Source organism: Portunus trituberculatus, chromosome 50 (assembly GCF_017591435.1).
Source record: "Portunus trituberculatus isolate SZX2019 chromosome 50, ASM1759143v1, whole genome shotgun sequence".
Taxonomy (NCBI): Eukaryota; Metazoa; Arthropoda; class Malacostraca; order Decapoda; family Portunidae; genus Portunus; species Portunus trituberculatus.
This window is the reverse complement of record NC_059304.1, coordinates 1161692-1184774: the sequence shown is the minus strand read 5'-3', so window position 1 is coordinate 1184774 and position 23083 is coordinate 1161692. Positions and strand designations below refer to the sequence as shown.

The 23083-nt window shown below is 29.6% G+C and overlaps 1 protein-coding gene across 6 annotated transcripts in view; it reads left to right on the top strand.

Moving 5' to 3' along the window:
- LOC123500178 (sex-lethal homolog) overlaps positions 1–22298 on the top strand; it is a 45167-nt gene extending 22869 nt beyond the window's left edge. For 5 of the 6 annotated variants that reach the window (XM_045248906.1, XM_045248902.1, XM_045248903.1 and 2 more), the window contains exon 7: positions 20948–22298. In XM_045248906.1, the coding sequence (XP_045104841.1) occupies positions 20948–21187 (240 nt within the window). In that variant the 3' untranslated portion in view covers positions 21188–22298. Of the gene's footprint in view, positions 1–11377; positions 11455–20947 lie in introns of all 6 variants that reach the window. The other variant, XR_006673203.1, reaches the window with a different exon arrangement.
- Positions 22299–23083: the final 785 nt, after the last annotated feature.

Below are 23083 nucleotides of genomic sequence, written 5' to 3'. Positions count from 1 at the left end.
TTCATACTTGATTGCAAAATGGTATGATATTTTTTGTTTTAAGTAGGAATGCATTAAAACATACTTCAAAGCATGAAAGGCAAGGCATATATTTTCTGGCAAGTTAAATGACTTACAACTGTTTATTTTACATATTTACTTTTATATTTATATATATATATATATATATATATATATATATATATATATATATATATATATATATATATATATATATATATATATATATATATATATATATATATATATATATATATATATATATATATATATATATATATATATATATATATATATATATATATATATATATATATATATATATATATATATATATATATATATATATATATATATATATATATATATATATATATATATATATATATATATATATATATATATATATATATATATATATATATATATATATATATATATATATATATATATATATATATATATATATATATATATATATATATATATATATATATATATATATATATATATATATATATATATATATATATATATATATATATATATATATATATATATATATATATATATATATATATATATATATATATATATATATATATATATATATATATATATATATATATATATATATATATATATATATATATATATATATATATATATATATATATATATATATATATATATATATATATATATATATATATATATATATATATATATATATATATATATATATATATATATATATATATATATATATATATATATATATATATATATATATATATATATATATATATATATATATATATATATATATATATATATATATATATATATATATATATATATATATATATATATATATATATATATATATATATATATATATATATATATATATATATATATATATATATATATATATATATATATATATATATATATATATATATATATATATATATATATATATATATATATATATATATATATATATATATATATATATATATATATATATATATATATATATATATATATATATATATATATATATATATATATATATATATATATATATATATATATATATATATATATATATATATATATATATATATATATATATATATATATATATATATATATATATATATATATATATATATATATATATATATATATATATATATATATATATATATATATATATATATATATATATATATATATATATATATATATATATATATATATATATATATATATATATATATATATATATATATATATATATATATATATATATATATATATATATATATATATATATATATATATATATATATATATATATATATATATATATATATATATATATATATATATATATATATATATATATATATATATATATATATATATATATATATATATATATATATATATATATATATATATATATATATATATATATATATATATATATATATATATATATATATATATATATATATATATATATATATATATATATATATATATATATATATATATATATATATATATATATATATATATATATATATATATATATATATATATATATATATATATATATATATATATATATATATATATATATATATATATATATATATATATATATATATATATATATATATATATATATATATATATATATATATATATATATATATATATATATATATATATATATATATATATATATATATATATATATATATATATATATATATATATATATATATATATATATATATATATATATATATATATATATATATATATATATATATATATATATATATATATATATATATATATATATATATATATATATATATATATATATATATATATATATATATATATATATATATATATATATATATATATATATATATATATATATATATATATATATATATATATATATATATATATATATATATATATATATATATATATATATATATATATATATATATATATATATATATATATATATATATATATATATATATATATATATATATATATATATATTTTTATTATTAATTAATTGTTATTATTTATTTATTTATTTTTTTATTTATTTATATTTTATTTGTTTATTTATTATTACTTTTTTTTTTATTCTTAAGCCCGCTCTTCATTCAAGTAGCATGAGGATGATATGATCATCAAAAGATATTCTTATTTTTGTGTCCAGCTAACAACCTTTACTGTGGTTTAGTGTTACCCTTTACTCCATGATCTTTAAAAAATATGCTTTTCTTCTCCATGTTAACAACACAGCTTCATCAGTCATAGACCGCAGCCCCTTTCATTCCCTTGGTGCTTGTAAAATGATTCTTTAACCTTCCTACATCTCACATGGATGACATAGTCCCTCCCTCACCTTACATGTACCTCATCGGGATTGAATGTGCAGCTTCATTCATACAAAACAAGCTTTTGGCAATACTAATCACGCCCCCCCACACCCATTGCATCTTATTTTCTTGTCTTGATGATCTTTATTTTTTAAATCTTTGCTTTCATGAGGTTGATTACAAACCTCTCATTGTACTTATATTTTCTTTTTAAGTATTGCTAGCTAAATATTTATCATGGCCAAAGGGATGCAGTCCCACTATGTACTTGTTTATTGTGTCAGTGGTGGACATTGAGTAAAAATTCCAATTTGTATTTTACAACCAGGCAATGCAGTTTAAGGGCCAGTGGCAAGTGGGAAGGAATTTTAATGAAAATTTTAAGGACATGGGGTTGGGAAAAAGAATGAATCACCACATTATATTAGATATGTATTGTTTTTGGGTATGACTTAACAAGATCTGAAAAGAGTTTGCTAGATGGAGGGAGATTAAGGAAATAGTTATAATAGAATAGCCATCTATGTACCAGGCTGACTTCTGTCAAGTGTGAGCATCTGAGACAAAACATGCAGACATGGGCTTAGACTCAAAATCACACCTTTGAGTCTCTCTCTCTCTCTCTCTCTCTCTCTCTCTCTCTCTCTCTCTCTCTCTCTCTCTCTCTCTCTCTCTCTCTCTCTCTCTCTCTCTCTCTCTCTCTCTCTCTCTCTCTCTCTCTCTCTCTCTCTCTCTCTCTCTCTCTCTCTCTCTCTCTCTCTCTCTCTCTCTCTCTCTCTCTCTCTCTCTCTCTCTCTCTCTCTCTCTCTCTCTCTCTCTCTCTCTCTCTCACACACACACACGAAAATAGTAAGAATGACACAGAACTTTATGGAAGCTATTTTTGCTGAAAATGTGTGGAATTTCTCGTTGATGTTTTTAGAGAAGAACTTTAATACATTCAATCAATCTTAAGGGGAACACTTAGAGCTATATTATCCCCTGATTTCTGGTATAGCTTCTCTTCAAATAAAAATTTTTATTCAAAGCATCTATGTTGTTTTTCTGTGGATTGTAAAGGGTGTTAGACTTCATGGATTATCTGAAGTCTCAGATGCATTAAATAAGTTTTGAAGTATGTGGAACAGCACTGTTTGAGTCCATGAGGAGTTTTGGGAAATGTCAAAGAACATCATAAGAAGGGAGAATGGTGGTTCACCATATGGTGGTGGGCAACTCATGATTTTGTGGTCTTGGAGGGTGGTTTTTAGTTCTGGGATGAATTTAACAAACTTAGTGATTGCTTGCAGACTTATGTTCATATCATATGTAATGGTCATGTCATAGGAATGGTATTGCAATATGTAATATGGTAGTGATGGGAATGTAAGATAGTGGCCAGCATTAGGCTGTGATGAGTAGTGAACTTGTGCAAAGATGACAGACCTTATTTTGTGGGGGTTGGGTGAATCAGTGATTTTAAATAGAGGAGTAAACTTGTGCGTAGTTATATGCATTTTTGGAAACAATTCCAGTCAAGTTGTTTGCATCCTTGCCACTGGTAATGTTACTGTATTGCATGGCATATAATTCAAACCCCATGCACTTGCACACATTGTAGAAGAAACCAGTAAGCTTGAACTCAGAAACACTCGTTATAAGTGTGACAATGTTGCCATTATGGATGAAAAGTAAGGGACAGTTGTCACAATGGCAAAAGAAATAACAAAAGTTCGGGATAGATGTCTAACAATTATTAGATGGAAGTTAAACTCCAGCCTAGAATAACGGATATAGATATGAAAAGTGATTTAATTTATCATATTCTGAAGAGGTTTTGCTACACAATGAAAAATTAAGTGGGATGACAAGGTGGCTCTTTGCTTCTGCAGCATGAATTTGGTGGAACAGTGACTGCTGCTGGTAGTTGGGTGCAGGTGTCTCTACCTTATGCTATGCCAGTGTGCAAGGTTTTCTGGATTGGATTGGGATGTAGTTTATGCTGCATTAGTCATTCACAAAATAGTTAATTGTTATTGTTATTACTGTTATTATTATTTTTATTATTATTATTATTATTATTATTATTATTATTATTATTATTATCATCATCATCATCATCATCATCATCATCATTATTATTATCATTTTCATGCTTATGATCATCACCATCTTGACCTTTTTCCTCCTCCTCCTCCTCCTCCTCCTCCTCTTTATCATTAATCGAAATATAGTAAGATAAACATGATGTGCATTATTGGTTCATCTTTATTATTATTATTATTATTATTATTATTATTATTATTATTATGGTTTTATTATTATTATTATTATTATTATCATTATTATCATTATTATTGTTATTATTTAATCATCGTCATAATTATGAATACCATATTTCCTCACTACTCCGGTTACATTGTTATTGATATATTTATTTTTACTTTTGGCCAATATTATGATTATGATTATTATGTTTATGATGGTCTATCTGTGTGTATATCAAACACTTGTTTTTATATGAATGTTTTGTCAATAATACTTATGACATCAATGTATTAATATTAAGATTATACATTTTTCATGTTGATCACTTTTTATCATAGTGTACGAAGGTTTATTACACACTGGGGTCAAGTTGCAAGAAAGTATTGCGTGCAGAAGCAGAGACGTAGTCATGTAATATGCTGATGGCAATGTTATTGAGGGACAGGTTTGTTTGTATTGTTGAGCTACCTGGGCTGAGCCAGGCCTGGCCAATGACCCACCTTTGGTTCATTCACCGGTGTGAGAGGCATGTGCACGTTTTTATTGGTGCTCCTCGTGTGTTCACATTTTAAAATTTGGAACGTCAGTACAATGGGAAATTTTGTATGGTGATTATTTTGTATTATTATTATTATTATTATTATTATTATTATTATTATTATTATTATTATTATTATTATTATTATTATTATTACTACTACTACTACTACTACTACTACTACTACTACTACTACTACTACTTATTATTTAGTTTAATTTACATCTCAAATTACTGACATGCCCAAGATTTTTCCATACTACTCCAAAACATGGGCTTTGCAATTATCATTTTTCACATTTATTCTCAATTTTAATATCAAATTACTCTTTATTTTGTTTTATTGGATATTATATGTGTTGTAGCTACATTATTTTTCATCTACCTCACATTTTTCCATTATTGATGACTTATATTTTTTGGTGTATGGCATTTGTTTTAATAGCAGTTAAGAAAGCAGTACTAGTGAATTAGCCTAAGTGTGTAGGGTTGGTTTTGATGAGGTGGGATCAGCTGATGCGTGATGTTCTCATGTCTGGGAACAGATGTATGTACTGGATGATGTTTTTTATCATATAGTTTTCATTATTATTGTTATTATTATAATTATCATTATCATCATTATCATCATCATTATGGTTATTTTTTTATCATGTTTATAACATTATTATAATTATTATTATTATTATTATTATTATTATTATTATATTTACTATTATTTTTTACAATATTTGCAAATACGTACATGCTTCATCTTTTTTTTTTTTTTTTTTATAAAATCATATTTTAGATACAGTTTTAGTTCAGAGTTGCAAAATTAAGCTAACCTGAAGATCTTGTGTCTGTGTCGTACTGTTTACTCTAAATCAACAAGTTTCACATAATCATATTCTCTATTTAAATATCAGGCTGATATCTCTTACAAGCAAGCCCAGTAGCTAATGTGTTTCATGTACACATGCACACTTCATGAAAATTAATGTGTGAAAAGGTTCTGTCTTACTCCACCATCCTGCCTCTTACCTCCTAGAGGTCTTACAATAGAGCATGTTGCTCTCCAGTATGAGTTACACAGCTATTCGTTTTTTTTTTTTTTTTTTTTTTTTTCTACTGTATTAGTGTTCTAAACGAGAATACACAAACATAACTCCTCTTGTGTGACAAGAGTGAGGTAGGAGGACATGATACTGTACTGAGGTAAAGGTACAACACTTACTATTTGAGAATAATGTTATAGTAGAATAGTTCACGATGTAGTCAGTCAGCCATTACACCATGCAATTACAATAGTGCTGCAAACTTGCCATTTAGCTGTGCACCTGCAGACTGGTTGATTCTCATGTACTTATAGGCTACAGGTCACTCATTCACTCAACTTTCATGGTGGTGCAGCCACAGTATCAGCACATCATCTCACACCATTCAGTTACACATTTGCTAACACAAAACTAGATAGTTGTAGTTTCAAGACTTCACCGAATTGCATACCAACCCATGGTGCACCCTTGCCACCAAGAATCTATCTCACCACGACCATAATCAAAGTCTTAACTAAGAAATCATAATCATCCGCATAAAAAACAGAGCACCAGTTAATGGTGTGTAGTAGAGAGAGCTTGGCATGTCAGTTATAGCCATAGCTGAAGGACATCTTGTTTTGCAGTCATGCAGCCTTGAATTTGAGTTATGGCATCAAAATTTAACCAAAAGATTTATTCGCAAAGGGTTCAGGACTTGTACTTTTTTGCAATTTCAAAGTCAGATATGAAACAAAACTTTTCTTGAATACTTACTCTGGTAGAATGATCTATTCATTTATTCTTTTATTTTTCTTTTGCTCTCTCAGAAATAGCTGTAATCACAAGTCTTTACTTTGCAAACATACACCTTCCCATAATTGCCCCAATTTTCTAAGGTATTCTGGTTCACTGTTTTAACCTCACCATTTATACAGGGAAACTGCATTCATTCATTACCCATACATGGATGACAGATAGAGTGCTTAGGTAGCTACATACAAATAATCACACAAACCTTTACTGTATACTCTCTTCATATATTATCAATGGTCTTACCTTCCAGTTACTAAGATTATCTTATAAGCTTGAAACAGTGTTTGTATCATCCAGTGATACAGTCATGACTGTACTCATTTACCAACCATAGGTGTGATCATATACTCCATACATATTTTAAAAATATATTTCCCTTGACAGGGATCTCTGACCTAAACGCATGATTGCAATTACAATAATATTCTCAAGGCTTCTCAAGGATTCCTTTTTAACCTGACTGTCATTGGAGTGGCTCCGATTTTGTTGCCTTTTGGACCAGAGACACTGACAGGTCTGAGGAGCCTTTGCTAACTTGTCTTAAATAGGTAGAACATCTTGCATCCACCTATAACCCATTCAGTGGCAGGAAATTGTGCAAAAGATCAAAATTTATGCATACAATATATATATATATATATATATATATATATATATATATATATATATATATATATATATATATATATATATATATATATATACGCGGTAATGTTGGTTTAACAACTTTGCTGAATAGACTGTAAAGGTCTGCATGGTTCATGGATGCAAATCATGGGGATACTGGTAATGCTGGATAGATTTACAGTGCAAATATTCTTTAAGTGAAGGTTAAATGTGAATGAAACTTTGAGAGTATGTGTGGGTGTGAGATAGATGTGTATTGACGTTATAATGGAGTTGACTAAGCAGAACAGCAGGATATAGAGGTATAACAGTAAGGTAATTGGAAATAATGGATCAAGAAAGGATGGGTGTGTGTGTTGTGTGGAATGTATGATGTGTAATTGGTGGGCATAGGGCTGGGAGGTCATTAGAAGCTGTTCTGCTGTTTATCTGAGGTAGGACAGGGAGGATGGTGAAGTTACAAATGATGGAAAGTGAAAAGTCAACCCAACTATATAGATTAGGAAAGTTGGCCAACTTATTTTGTCGTTTGAAAGGTCACTGATTAGCCTTATGTGCTATTAATTATGCAAAGTATTAATAATTCATGATACTGTTGATTGGAGATTCTGTCATGAAATATTTAGTGAAGAACAGTAATATGCCACATCAAAAAGAAAATTAAAGGGGGGAGGCACTGGTTGTTTTGTTTAGTCATTGTCCTTGGCCAGATTGCTTTCCAATTAGAACTTGGTAAGTGACTCAAACGTAAACAAATCTGTGCAGACAACCCGAGTCTGTTAGACAGAAATTAGTCATGCTTGCCCTTTCCTGTGTACACCACTCCTTGTTTTTCTTGACATTTGCACCATATTTTCTTCAAATTAGCTCTCATTATGGTTCCCAAGAAAGGGAAACGTGACAGTGCAAGTGGTTGTTGTTGTTAAAGGTAATGACCAACTCCACAATCTGTACATTTCTAAAACATAAAGAGACAGTAAAGGCAGCTGATGTAGCTAAAGGAGTGTATGGTAAAATCAAATAAAAGGCCTCAAAAAAAAAAAAAAAAAAAATACAGTATAGGAATATATATATATATATATATATATATATATATATATATATATATATATATATATATATATATATATATATATATATATATATATATATATATATATATATATATATATATATATATATATATATATATATATATATATATATATATATATATATATATATATATATATATATATATATATATATATATATATATATATATATATATATATATATATATATATATATATATATATATATATATATATATATATATATATATATATATATATATATATATATATATATATATATATATATATATATATATATATATATATATATATATATATATATATATATATATATATATATATATATATATATATATATATATATATATATATATATATATATATATATATATATATATATATATATATATATATATATATATATATATATATATATATATATATATATATATATATATATATATATATATATATATATATATATATATATATATATATATATATATATATATATATATATATATATATATATATATATATATATATATATATATATATATATATATATATATATATATATATATATATATATATATATATATATATATATATATATATATATATATATATATATATATATATATATATATATATATATATATATATATATATATATATATATATATATATATATATATATATATATATATATATATATATATATATATATATATATATATATATATATATATATATATATATATATATATATATATATATATATATATATATATATATATATATATATATATATATATATATATATATATATATATATATATATATATATATATATATATATATATATATATATATATATATATATATATATATATATATATATATATATATATATATATATATATATATATATATATATATATATATATATATATATATATATATATATATATATATATATATATATATATATATTATATAGTGTGTATATATGTATGTATGTATATTTGTAATAAAACATTCTTCTTTTACACTACAAATATTTGTGTTGTGGATCAACAGTAAATCTGCCAGACACACACTCTCCTTCCCTTGATGGTGCAGTGTTATGCAGTGTCAGGGCACAGAGAGAGAAGCAATTCTTCTTGTTAAATCTTAAGGAAATATAGATTAGTGACCACACAGTTAATTTCATAAATATCTTTTGCTCATGTGACCTCACTCTTATAATAGATGTTACCTTATTTACTTTTTGATGATGTTGCGTATTGATTTGCAGGTGTACAGACTGCTTTTTGGGAGGCGCTAGCTTAAAAGGGTGAAATAAGGGGCTTGGGACTTTTAATTTCTGTAATGATATATGTGAGGTGCCTTTATTCTTGGTTATTTCCTCTAAGAAATATATCAGCCTGATATTTAGATAGATTTTGGCCATTGTTAGTACATAGACGAACTATTAGCAGGCATTATGCATTTTTTTTTTTTTTTTTTTTTTTTTTGGTGATAATTAAATTGTCATAATGACAATACAATTTATGACAAATTCCATTTACAACTTAGCTTTTTATTTTATAGACTTATTTAAGAAAATTATTGCAGATTGTGATAGTTTATTTGGCAGAACAAACCTTTAACACTTCTAGTACGTGGGTTGGGCAAACAGACACTTCCCTCTTTGGTACACATAATTATTTCTGTTGATTTGAGTTATCAATAATATGGTTTGCATCATTGATTTATTGAGAGTCTTCCCCATGATGTTGAGGCCCAAAAATTAATGGATATAGAATTAAGCTAAATTTAGACATCACTGGTAGCTTTTGCATTTTCAAATGATTAAGAAAATTTTTCCAAATCATCAAATCTCTAAATACTTGAAAGTAGAAAGGTAATAAAGCCACACTTGTGTATTATGTATCACATTTTAGTACTAGAGTGCAGGCACAGCCATGGTATTCTAAACAAAGCTGGCTTGCTGATTGAAAATATTCTGGAAGCTTTTTAACTAGTTAGAAAATTGTGTATATATATGTATGTATATATATATATATATATATATATATATATATATATATATATATATATATATATATATATATATATATATATATATATATAATGCTATACTTGCTTTTGAATTTCAGTATAAAGTCATTCCAGTAAACCTTCAACTTCTCTATTTTAGTCACTCCAAAAGTTTTACAAGAAAATACTAAATGTTTAGGAATTGAGTATTGCTTAATGAAACACATTATTTTGATGAAAAGTTGAATTAAATTTAATTTGCAATCAATCTAAAAAAAAATTTTAATTGGAATCCAGAATGAATAATGGGTTGTAAAATTTCAGTATTTTGTGTATTTTTTAGTTTTTGGTTTTTGTTTAACTTTACATAAAAGTGTAGGTGTGTGTGTGTGTGTGTGTGTGTGTGTGTGTGTGTGTGTGTGTGTGTGTGTTTGTGTGTGTGTGTGTGTGTGTGTTGTGTGTGTGTGTGTGTGTGTGTGTGTGTGTGTGTGTGTGTGTGTGTGTGTGTGTGTGTGAAAGTGTAAGTGTTTTGTAGTGGAGGTGTTGGCTTAGCACTGGCTCACTGTGCGTTGCCTACAGTATCATCACAGGTGGTACTGAGCCGAGGAGTGGAAGGTGATGCCAGCGCCACCCGCCCTCATCCTCCTCGCAAGCAGGTGAGCCAGTGTGATGCTGAATGGCCCCCATTATATCTGAATAATCCATCACTAAATGTTCATCTATTGGTTCTTCCCCCAAAGGACACACAGCCTTAGCTAATACTTGTTTCATTCTGCTCATCAGTCTTCCATATTCAATACTGAAAATCAAGAAATCTTTTTCTCTATTTTCATGTACCTCATTTCTTCTCAACTCTGTCTTTAATAAAGTTTGCAAGATGCCCTGATAAATTTTGTTAATATGAATCATATACTTTAGAAATTTGTTCTCTTGAAAATTGCATTTCCTATAAATAAGTGGTTAAGAATGTAAAGTGTAATTTCCTCACCATCTTGCAAAGCTACAGGCACTGTATGATGTAACATAACATCATTGTTCTGAAACCTACCATTAACATTGAGTCAGAACAGGTATGTAAATCTGTGAAGTTCATTCTGCAATTCATACTCTGGTAATTTCCTGTTCTTTAGTTGAGATAAGGAAATAATGACAAACTTTGTAAGTATTGTACATATTGTGTGTACATTTTTTCAGTGTCTTATAATTTTTCCATCCGATAGTGTTTCTTGAGATGACAGTGCAGTAGTAAAACTGGACACTTTGCTTTCTAACTGTTGACTAAATTCTTCTTTAATGAATGTGGGTTATTTTGATTTTCCTCTTTTGTCTTGGTGTGTTTTCCTGTTCAGACACCTCGTCTGTTGGTCTGTTCCTTATTGCTGCCTTAATCTATATCATCCTCTTTCCTATAGTGATGATAAGAAACATTAACAACTTTATGGAGACATTGTTAAAATCTGGATCTCTTAGTCTTTTTCAACTAAATGTCTTTACTGTTATATACTGAGTCAGGTAAATTTAAAGCTTCTTTGTTTGTATGTAGAGCATCTGAATATGTATAATTTGTTCACATTCCTTGTCTGAAGCTCTGGAGCCAGGCATTCTCATAATGCATGTGTGGAGTGCATGACTGCCAATACTTAATATACAGATTGATGGTTAAGAGTGTGTGAACTAAGCTTGTATCATAATGCTGTGCAACCACATTTCCAGTACTATTATTCAACAAGCTTCTTAGCAGTGTTCTCATTAACATTTGTTCTTTGGTTGACAAATGTTGGGGTATTGGCACTTGAATCCCTATATGTTTGTTGGTTTCATTGTATAATAGTTTATCCTTTTCATAATTTTTGCTTCTAATAATTATCTGGAAGATGCCAGTATCCCACATAATACTATAATATTAGTGGCCTGGATGAAAGTAGCCTTTCTCCACTTGTGAATGGGGGTTTTGCCATGCCAGTGAGAAGACTAATGGAACTCTTCTCCATCAGTTAACCTTTTTTTTTTTTAAACTCTTGCACTGTTGATCAGAATCAAAGGTGGTCATATTGAAAAGTAGAATTGTCCCTGCTCATGAATGTCTTACTTGTAGGGCTGAGGCTGAGCTGAGGTTGTCAATGTTTAGGTATCTCTAGATTGTCTGAATATGTCAGTGTGGTAGTCATGTGCTTCATATGTACATATTTAGGATTGCCTTACTTTTGTATACTAAAACATTGTGGAATTTTCCTTCATGTAGTAGGAAGTATGAAATGTAATGCTGTGTTGTATTTTAAAAAGTTGAAGTCCAAGTTAGAAAAGTGACAAGATGAACATACAGTAGTGAGTGGCTGTTTGAAATGGATTTGTCTTCTGGCCATCATCACCTTGGACCAATTTGGTACTATAAGTGTAACTGAATTCTGCCATATTATCTTGTATGGATGTACCATTTTAACAACATGGTGTGACTGTGCTTTGTTTTGTATTCCATGTGCATATAAGCTCTTGTATTTAACTCCTTTCAGTACTGGGATGCATTTTTTGCCATGAGTTTTGGGTATGATTAGGCAGTTTTATTTAGATTTAGAAGGGTTTATGAAGGTTAGAAAACTAATGGATAGTCTTCACTATAAGTATCTGAAGCTATATGAAATCACCAAATAGTAAACAGAATAAATATGAAATGCATCATGGCACTGAATAGTTTAATCAAAATAATGGTGATGAAGGGAGGTGTTTTGTCTTTTCTGCAGCATAATATCTCTTAAAACAACCTACCTCCCATTTTGGTCTCCCATCCAACCAGTCTGTAATCTGAACATTATCTAACAAGGCTATAGGAAATTCACAATGTGTGTGTAGATTTATTATAAGCTTATAGGCAGATGTGATAATAAAATGAATAATATGTGATTCATACGTTTTTGATATTATACTTAGTAAACTTACTGTTTACATGTACAGGTAGTCGTTAACTTATGACCTATTCGACTAATGACTTCAACTTTATGACCACAGCTATGACTATAACATTAATGAACAGAAAATTGAGATAAGATATCACAAATGTGATAACAGTAATGAGCCAATAAAATGAAATAGTGAATAAAGAAAATGCTTCTAGAATACCATATGACTTAAAGCTGATTACAATGTGATTATCCAACACTTAACGCTTATTTAAGAGGGCCAACATATGACCAGATCAAGTTACGACTGGTGTGTTGTAATTAAACGCATTCATAAATCAATGACTACCTGTATGTTTGTGTTTGGTTGACAATCTTTGATGTATGATGATGATTATTGTTCAAATACATAGCTTTGCTTTGTCTTTTAAAGATACTGATATTGTTGGTGATATTTATTTGGGAATGTAATTTGTAATTTTCACTGTTTTGTTATTTGCTATTTTGAGTGGAAATATTATTGCAAATATTTGATAATGTATATATTACAATGCAGTACAGTATAATAAAACTTGTAACTTCTTGCAGTCAATGGAAGTTGTTTACCAAATTTAGTGTGTTTTGTGTAAAGTTCTCTTGTAGCTGCTGTGAAATCACATGTATACTTCATGCATATTCAGCCTTCATCTCTGTTATGCTCATTTTGACATATATTGGAGTACCATACACTTATAATTGTTGATTCTCTCTCTCTCTCTCTCTCTCTCTCTCTCTCTCTCTCTCTCTCTCTCTCTCTCTCTCTCTCTCTCTCTCTCTCTCTCTCTCTCTCTCTCTCCAAAATATTTGCACAAACAAGTTATTTACTTTTATCAGTAAATTATTTGCCACAGTTTCCTTATTTGAGGGAGTCAATCTAGAAACACTTTAGTATTTTCTTGGTAACCAAGAAGTGGATGGGAAGTGAAACAGAAACTTGTGAATTTAGGTTACCCAGTATTGTTCTAGTGATACAGGTTAGCAGCTTGATGGTGTAAGAATTGTGTGCTTTGCTCACAGCCAAGAGGACCCCAATTCAAACAGGAATATGAACACAGTCCCTTCATACTGTGGACCCCATGTTAAGATGCTGTTGACCAGTGTGGTGATGTAAGTCTTCTACTTGCAAGGAATGCATATAACCTTATGATGGTAATTGTATTTACCCTGACATTAATGAATGTGGTGAAAAATTGTTTAATGAATAGCTTAAGTTATATATCTTCTGACACAAGAGGGTGGACAAGATCAATATTCTCTTTCAAGCAGTCATCTCATTCTTTGGTGTGGATTTCTTCAGGCACCACTCCATGAATCTTGCTGGATGTTTAATGCTTTTCCCATTTTTCAGACTAATTCTCACTGCCAACACATTGGCTGCAAGAAATGTATACCATATCCAACAGATTGTATTTATCACTGCTGTATGCTTCTGCATCTGCCCAGATTTAGTTACTGTCAACTCTTGATTAATGCAAGTTTGATTAATGCAATTTCAATTTAATGTGGGGTTAGCTTGACATGATGTCACGTGCACTCACGTTGCTCTTAGATCACCGAGCTGTGATCTAAGAAACTTGAGTGGAGCAACTTCTGGCTGTGAAATGGTATCCATGAAGTAATAGAGAGACACTGTTGCCATGGTAATGAGGTTGTTAGCAGGTTGTCAATAAAACCACATCCCGAGGTGTTACTGTTTCGTATATACATTTATGTTCACAAAACAACATTTCTGTTAACTTTTTAAAAGCCTTACCACCAAGAAAGAATGATTTTTGTGATGCACAAAGTGAAATCTTGCATGGAACAAGGAAAACAAAGCAGATGAGGATCGAGGCATTTGTCTGCAGCCAATCGGCAATGGCCACCACCTTCTTCTTCTTCTTCTTCTTCTTCTTCTTCTTCTTCTTCTTGTGAGCCTCTTAGGTTGTGTGTTGCTTTCATCACAGTGTTTGTGTTTCCGCTCCTCTATTGCCTGCTATAATGGATATCATATCTTTGTATTCATATATGATCATGCCATGAGGATCACCTTGACTCCGTGGCACTGAGTGATAATTCAGAGACGCTGATCCTTCCCACAGTCATGAGAAAGTCTCTGAACTATCACTTGGTGCCACAGAGTCAAGGTGATCCTCATGGCATGATTGTGTGTGAATACAAAAGTATGGTATGCATTATATATTAGCAGGCAATAAAGGGGCAGAAACACAAATATTGTGGTGAAAGCAACACATAAGGTAAAGAGGCTCACAAGAACTTGAAGAAGAAGCAGTTGCTGCTGATCACAAATGCCTTCTCATCTGCTTTGTGTTCCATGCAAGATTTCACTTTGTGCCTCACAAAACAATCCTTACTTGTTGGTAAGGCTAGAGACGACTCATCAGTCTGGAGCTTACCTGCACTGAGTGGATTGTTTCTCTGCATTTTCACCTAGTATCCTATACTATGGCATCCAAGTGTTCTTCATCCTCCTCACAGGAAAGTGGTTCCATGAAATCAAGGAAGACTGTGACCATTGAAAAGAAGTTAGAAGTGTTAGATGTATGTGCTAGGGTAGAAAAGATCTCGGTGATTGTCCATGTGATGGGGCTGAGGGAGAGCACGTTACATACCATTAGAGCTAATGAAATGAGAGCACGTGTTTTTATTGTTTACGGAACTTAGTGATGTATTAATAATTTTTAAAGGTTTGAGTAGAATTTGGAACTACTGTTGGCTTAATTTTCTTAAAATGTGGATTAAGGAAGACTGTGACCGTTGAAAAGAAGTTGGATGTGTTAGATGTGTGTGCTAGGGGAGAAGAGACCTTGGTGATTGTCCATGTGATGGGGCTGAGGGAGAGGACATTGCATACCATTAGAGCTAATGAAATGTGAGCATGTGTTTTTATTGTTTCTATATTTTACTTGCTTTTCTTTTCTTTGTGTTATGATTATCAACAGTGTATTCTTTGATTCATTTAATCCCTGTTTCATTACTTTTTACAAAATACATTAACAAAATTATCAGCCAATATGTTACATCAACATGCCCTGGTGCATTAAAACTAATTTTTTTTTAATTGATTTATAGGAAACTGACATGAACATTTGATAAAGATAAGAGTCTGTTTTTAAAAGAATATTGGAAGGTGAGAAAATAAAAAATTAATGTGAATAGATAGCATTTAAGTACAGAATATGACATAAGATAAAAGGACATTAAAGGGTTGTTTTGTAATGTTAACATTAATATGTAATTTTGCTTATTATGTTCCTGCTTGTGTATTTACTGTTGATTCATGTCTGCCATGCATGGCAGATTTTTGTGCTCATCAAACACTATTCCTGCTTTATATTCCATCATACTGAGGTTACATTACATTTAGTAAAAATGCTGAGTTGAATTGTTGGAAGTTGGTATCATATAAAGGCATGCAGGTGGGGGTGCACTTGTGTTGAGTAAGGCTGCTTTCACACCAAGGTGGTGTGTTGCATGTGGCAACTACCAGGTGGTGAATGGCAAATGACAACTGGCATGGTGATTTCAGACCAAGGTAGCAAGCACATCACCGTGCATTTCAGGGTGGCAGTCCACTTCATAGTACACAAGACGGCATTCATCGGATGAGGAGGTTATTGTTGCTTTGATTTGTGCTATAATTGACTGCAGAAGAAGAAAAAGGAAGCAATACTGGATACATCCGTATCTTAAAGATAATGCTATGGAGTTCAATGCCTTGTCTTATTCATCCTTTGAGATATACTGAGGTGATGTGCCTTACAAACATTTGTATTTCTCCACTGCTTCTACAAATTTTATGTTAAACAGTTTGTTGTGTGGAAGAGGCATATTTGCTGTTGTACACAAGAGCAAGCACAAAAGACAATGACAAAAAAAAAAAACTCCTACAAGGCTACATGTCCCTCTCATCAGATAGTGCTGTCACATGTCCTTGTGCAAATCTGTCTAGTCTCTTGAAAACTAGTCGACATGTGCCATACATCCAAAAGTTTTCATTTTATTGTATAATTTGTTATTAGAATAAAAAAGATGTAATACTACATCGTCTGATAAGAAGTTTGGAAATGAAAATGCCATTAAAATTTGGCATCTGTCTGGGGTGGCAAGTCACACACTAAAAAAGAAATGGATATGTTCAATGTTGGAGTGGCATACAGGTCATAAGTGGCTCATGCAACGAGTCACGCCACCTCGGTGAGAAAAGTTTCATAGATTCCTTAATGTTTGTTTCAAGTGGCATGCTATGTGCCATGCTATGTGTGATGTACCACCTTAGTGTGAAAGCGGCCTAAGTTTTTTTTATAGTTTGCCCTTTGTACTAATAGGTGAACTTTGCATCCATTATGTTTGTTTTTGAGGATCATTAGTACTGAACTTTATTTGTTATGTTTGCACCTTTAGGCCAAACCATTTATTTATGGTGTATTTATATATTTTGTTACATTATTCATATGGCCATCCAAATGTGTTTGCTGTCTCGCTCACTCACACTCTCACTCACTTTCTCCCCTCCTTCCCTCCCATCATAACCACCACCATCACTACAATCACTAGCATTTCATAGCTTTTAGCAAGACATTGCAGCTATTCAGCTATTCTTGATCATCTTCCTCTTGCCTTTCTGTTATCCTATCATGTACTTTTTTCTTCTGTAGTATATAGTATGCTATAATATACATATATCAACTTCCTGTATGGTGATTGGTGATTTTGTAGGAAAATGCTTTTTATACATGTATTATAGTTTTGAATGACAAAAATTTGTGAAATAATTTTTAAGTATTTTCTAGTCTTCATTTTCTACTTCATTCTTATAGTTTGTTTTATTTATTCATTTAGTTTTTGCATTTTGTTTTATTTATCAAATATTTCTTCATGTGGTATTTGCATGTGGTATCTGGACTTTATTTGGAATGGTACATGGAGTCTAGTGCAGAATAGATAATTCAATGTATAGTTAATAACAAAGCTTTCAGTCCCACTTAAGAGTTGCAACAGAATGTTCCAATGTAGTATTGATGGCACACAAGAATCAATAAAATTTGCTATTTGTAATCATGAGCCATTTCTCTAAACTAATGATAGAAGCATATAGAAATTGGTTATGAAAGTTTATTTTATTGGATGTGCTTCCTTAGATGCCTCTTTCTATTAAGACTAAAGTCTATTTTCTGGAGTTTATTTCTGTTTATCATTTCCTTAAAGATGGTGTAAAGGTTGTTATAATCATCTCTGTGATTCTGAAGTTCTTTGTGGAAGTCTTATTATTTTACTTCTTTGAGACTATAGGGTTTCCCTTAATGGGGTAGTGATAGCAAACAACCAATATTGTTTTGGATTGTCTCCCAGTTGTCAGAATTAACATGCAATTTTGATATTCTTCTGTGGCTAAGTTCAACATTTTATAGATAATAGCATCTTAAGGTTTCTTGAGATCTATTTGTTGCTTCTTTTATGTTTCTTATTTGAAATGACAGTCTTGATTTGAGGTGTGGATTATGTTATGATATATGTCAGGTTGGTGAGTAGTTATATTTAATCATCATGTCATTAGACAATAATATAAGCTTTACATAAATTTAGTTTCTTGTAGTCAGTCATAAGATTTTTTTTTTTTTTTGTCAGATTGACTTAAAGTGATCAATGATTGCTTACAGTTCTTAGACACTAACATTCCTCTGTGCATGGAACAAGATGATGAAATAAAGAAATGAGAAATAGTTACCATATATTAAAGAGGAAATTTAAAAGTGTGTTGTCTTTTCAAGCAATGTTAATTCTTTGTATAAAGTCTTGACAATGTACTATAGTATATATATTGTGATTGATGTCACAGGCAATTGTGTTGAACAGGTGTTTTAGTGTTGCAAGTTATAGTATGTCTGGTGATGGCATTAATGTCTTGGGTTTGGTGAAACGTTGGTGAATATTTTATATTACTTTTAATTTTCTTAAGTGTCTTATATGATTATTGTTATTGTGTACTTTACATATTATACTTCCACAAGCCAAAGGTCCTTTAATTGGCAGCTAGTTTGCTCTAGGATTCCATTTATTTATTTATTTGCAAAGCTTTATGGAGGACCTGACACTCAATCTCAGTTTAGTGATTAGTACCTCTCATCCAGGCTTTCACCAAACAAATTGAAATGTTAGGACAGCAAGCAGTGACGTGATGCTGCCAAATGTTTTCAACTCATATAGTCTTATTATTGTGCTTTTCACTTTGCTTTGATTGGCTGAATAATTCATGATCTTAGGAAGGCTTTCAGGCATATTATCATGCAGCCAGCCAAGCAAACTTCTTGGACAGGATAGAATGACATTTGGGATCATGGAATTTGTAGTTTTGATTATTGTTGAGGAATTAGCAAAGTTAGTTTTTTTTTTTTTTACCATGTTCCCATATAACCTTAGCAAGTGTACTATTAGTGATTTTGTGAAAGTTAATGCCAAGTGTCCAGTATTTATTTTTGCTTATTTGTTTTCTTTCTCTTACAAAGAATATACTTTGATTTCATGAAGGATCTTTGATGCACACATGTATATTGACAAATTTGTAACATTTCTCAACTTTACATTTTGGACATGGTTGTTGTATTACTTCATATACATCATCCTCTAAATTCATCTTGTCAGATACTATAAACTCTTAGAGGACTCTTCATGGGAATCATGTTGTTCAAATGTGTCTTATTGCTGCTGTAGACATGCTTTATAGGGATAAGTAGAAGATTCCCTCTCTAAGGGCTTAAGTAACTTTTTCTACCTGCATCTCTTATTTTGGAGTGAAAATTTTAAGTTGCTTTGCTTATTTTGTGACCAATTCTTTTGATGGCATGTTAACTGAAACAATAATGCATAGTTATAATTATTGTATTTTCTAAAATTTTATTGATAAATTCTTAGAAAAGGCTTGCTTCATGAGTAAATACAAAGGATAACCATAAGAAGTTTGCATAGTAAAACAAATATGTTTTTCCAGTAATTACTTTTCTCTTGCTAATGCATGCAAGAAAACAATTTTTTGTGTTGTTTTTCAGCTCTATTTGTTTATATGATAGAGGCTATATTTTACTAAAACCACTGCTTGATGTGTTGTTAAGTCATTGTTAATGTTTGTATTGCACAATTTTTTATTAGTGACTTTCTGTACTAACATGAATTTTTATAGTTTGCAATGTTATACTATCTTACTCCTCTTGATTTACAGCAGAATCGTCAGTACCACCAGGGCGGCAAGATGGCCCCAGACCGAACTGCCAATCGCTATAACCCCATCGGCAGTGGTGGAGGTTATGGTGGTGGAAGCGGTGGTGCAGGCTACTCCGGCCATCCCACTGGCCAGTCCTCATTTTATAGCTTCTCCACTCCTTCGTTCAGTGGAGGAAACTATACATCGTTCTCCAGCATGAACCATAACTCCAGCAGTGATGGTTATGGTCGGTACTGAGGCCAGCCTGTGTGGATGATTTGAGTGACAAAAACAAGATACTTGCAGGAGTTAAAAAATTATTATGAGCAATCTATTCCAGTGGGTGTTTTGTAGATAATTTAAAGGAAAATACAGAGCTAATAACCTGTTACAGTGGTTAAACCAAATAATTATCTTTTTTTTTTTCTTTGTTTACAATGATAGTATATTCTAGCAAAACGTTGTTTGATATTACATTTTCCTCATGAATAGTTGCATTATATCGAAACCTTCCAAGCGAGGGCACTGACAGCTGAAGTGTTAGTCAAGATGTTTGTTCATCCTATGGAATATTCAGGCTTTAATGTCATTTGAGAAACTGTGCAATGCATTTTGAATGCTTAGCCGTCTGGTGTAGTTGTCTTTAAAAGTTTTTAAGAGTTTCTTTATGGCACTCTGGATTTTCAGCTCTGTTTTTCTACATTGTAACTGGAAATATTTTGTTATTCAAATTGCAGTTTCTGCATTATAGTTGAAATAATACAATTATTTCTATGAACTGTTGTCACTCAAATATTTTTTTTTTTTATTATTTCTTTTTATGTGCTTTTAAGATAGCACAGCTGGGACTTGGTTTGCATTCTAAGATTTCCCCACATTTAGTATACTTATTTTTCTTTTTTGTTACTCTATATATTAATCAACATATTTTGGAAGTGTGTGTTTTTCATTAAGTATTTTATTATACTATGGATTTTTCCTGCAGCAGACAAATAATGTTGCTGTAGCTAGATAATGTCATTTATCATGGTTATTATACTGTAGTCTTATTCATATATCCTGTAATTACATAATTGATGGTTTCATATATCTTTTTCCATATGTGTTCTTTGATGCTTGGAAAATGGTTTGATATTTTTAGATTATAAAAATAAGGTTTTGCTTTAAGTTTTTCATTGAAATGTTGACCTCATGGTTTTGTTTATGATGTTCTGTCATTGATCGGTATTCAGTATACCTGAGCATAATGTATGATTATTTCTCTTTTTTTCCATAAAACTAAACAAGTGTTTTGTACAGTGAAACATTATTTTTGCTCACACTGTAATAAGTTACTTGACAGATATATTTAATAAAGTGAAACTATCAATGTATTTACATTATTTTGCATTTTATATATTTGCACTTGACTGAGCAGAAGTTAAATGGGTGTGCCATTGTTAGTGTTCAAGTAATTTTATTGAAAGATATTAAACAGTTAAAAAAAATCCTCACTTTGAATAAAAGGTTGAGGGTCTGAGGGTTTTTGCATGATAAAAAGTTGCCAAGCTATGGGTCATAAACATTATATTTTGCAAGTTTATTGATGCTGAATTGTTGAAGATGCTGCCTAGTCTTGGAAATATAATTATAGGTTTCAAGGTCTGCCAACATCACATGCTTTTGTTGGGCTAGTAGTAATTATCAGTCACATTTAAACATACTTTCATTACCTCAGTTATTTACACTTTATCTGGCATTAAGTTTTGCTATCTTCTAATAATATAGGTACTGATACTGATGTCACTAATGTTGACTGTTAGTCATTCAACTGCCATTTTAGTAGTAGAAAACTAAAAATAGCAAAGATTTTATGCCTATCTTTGTGGATTGTAATGAAATCTACTAAGGAGTGACAGGTACAGCACCGACTGACCCACTCCTTTGATTCCAAAGTGTTGCCTGATCAACTGTTTAGCCGTGTAGTTTAGTTCACAAATTGATCTAATCTCGGGGATGAGTTTAATAAGACGTTTTGAGTACTTTTGAGTGTGTGAACTCTGTCAGTGACTGAATTCACTAACTTGTCAGCTACAGAAGCTATTAAAGCAAATGGCTTTTTGGAAATTCTGCTCAATTAGGCACCTGTGTTTTTCCAGCATTGCCATATGAACA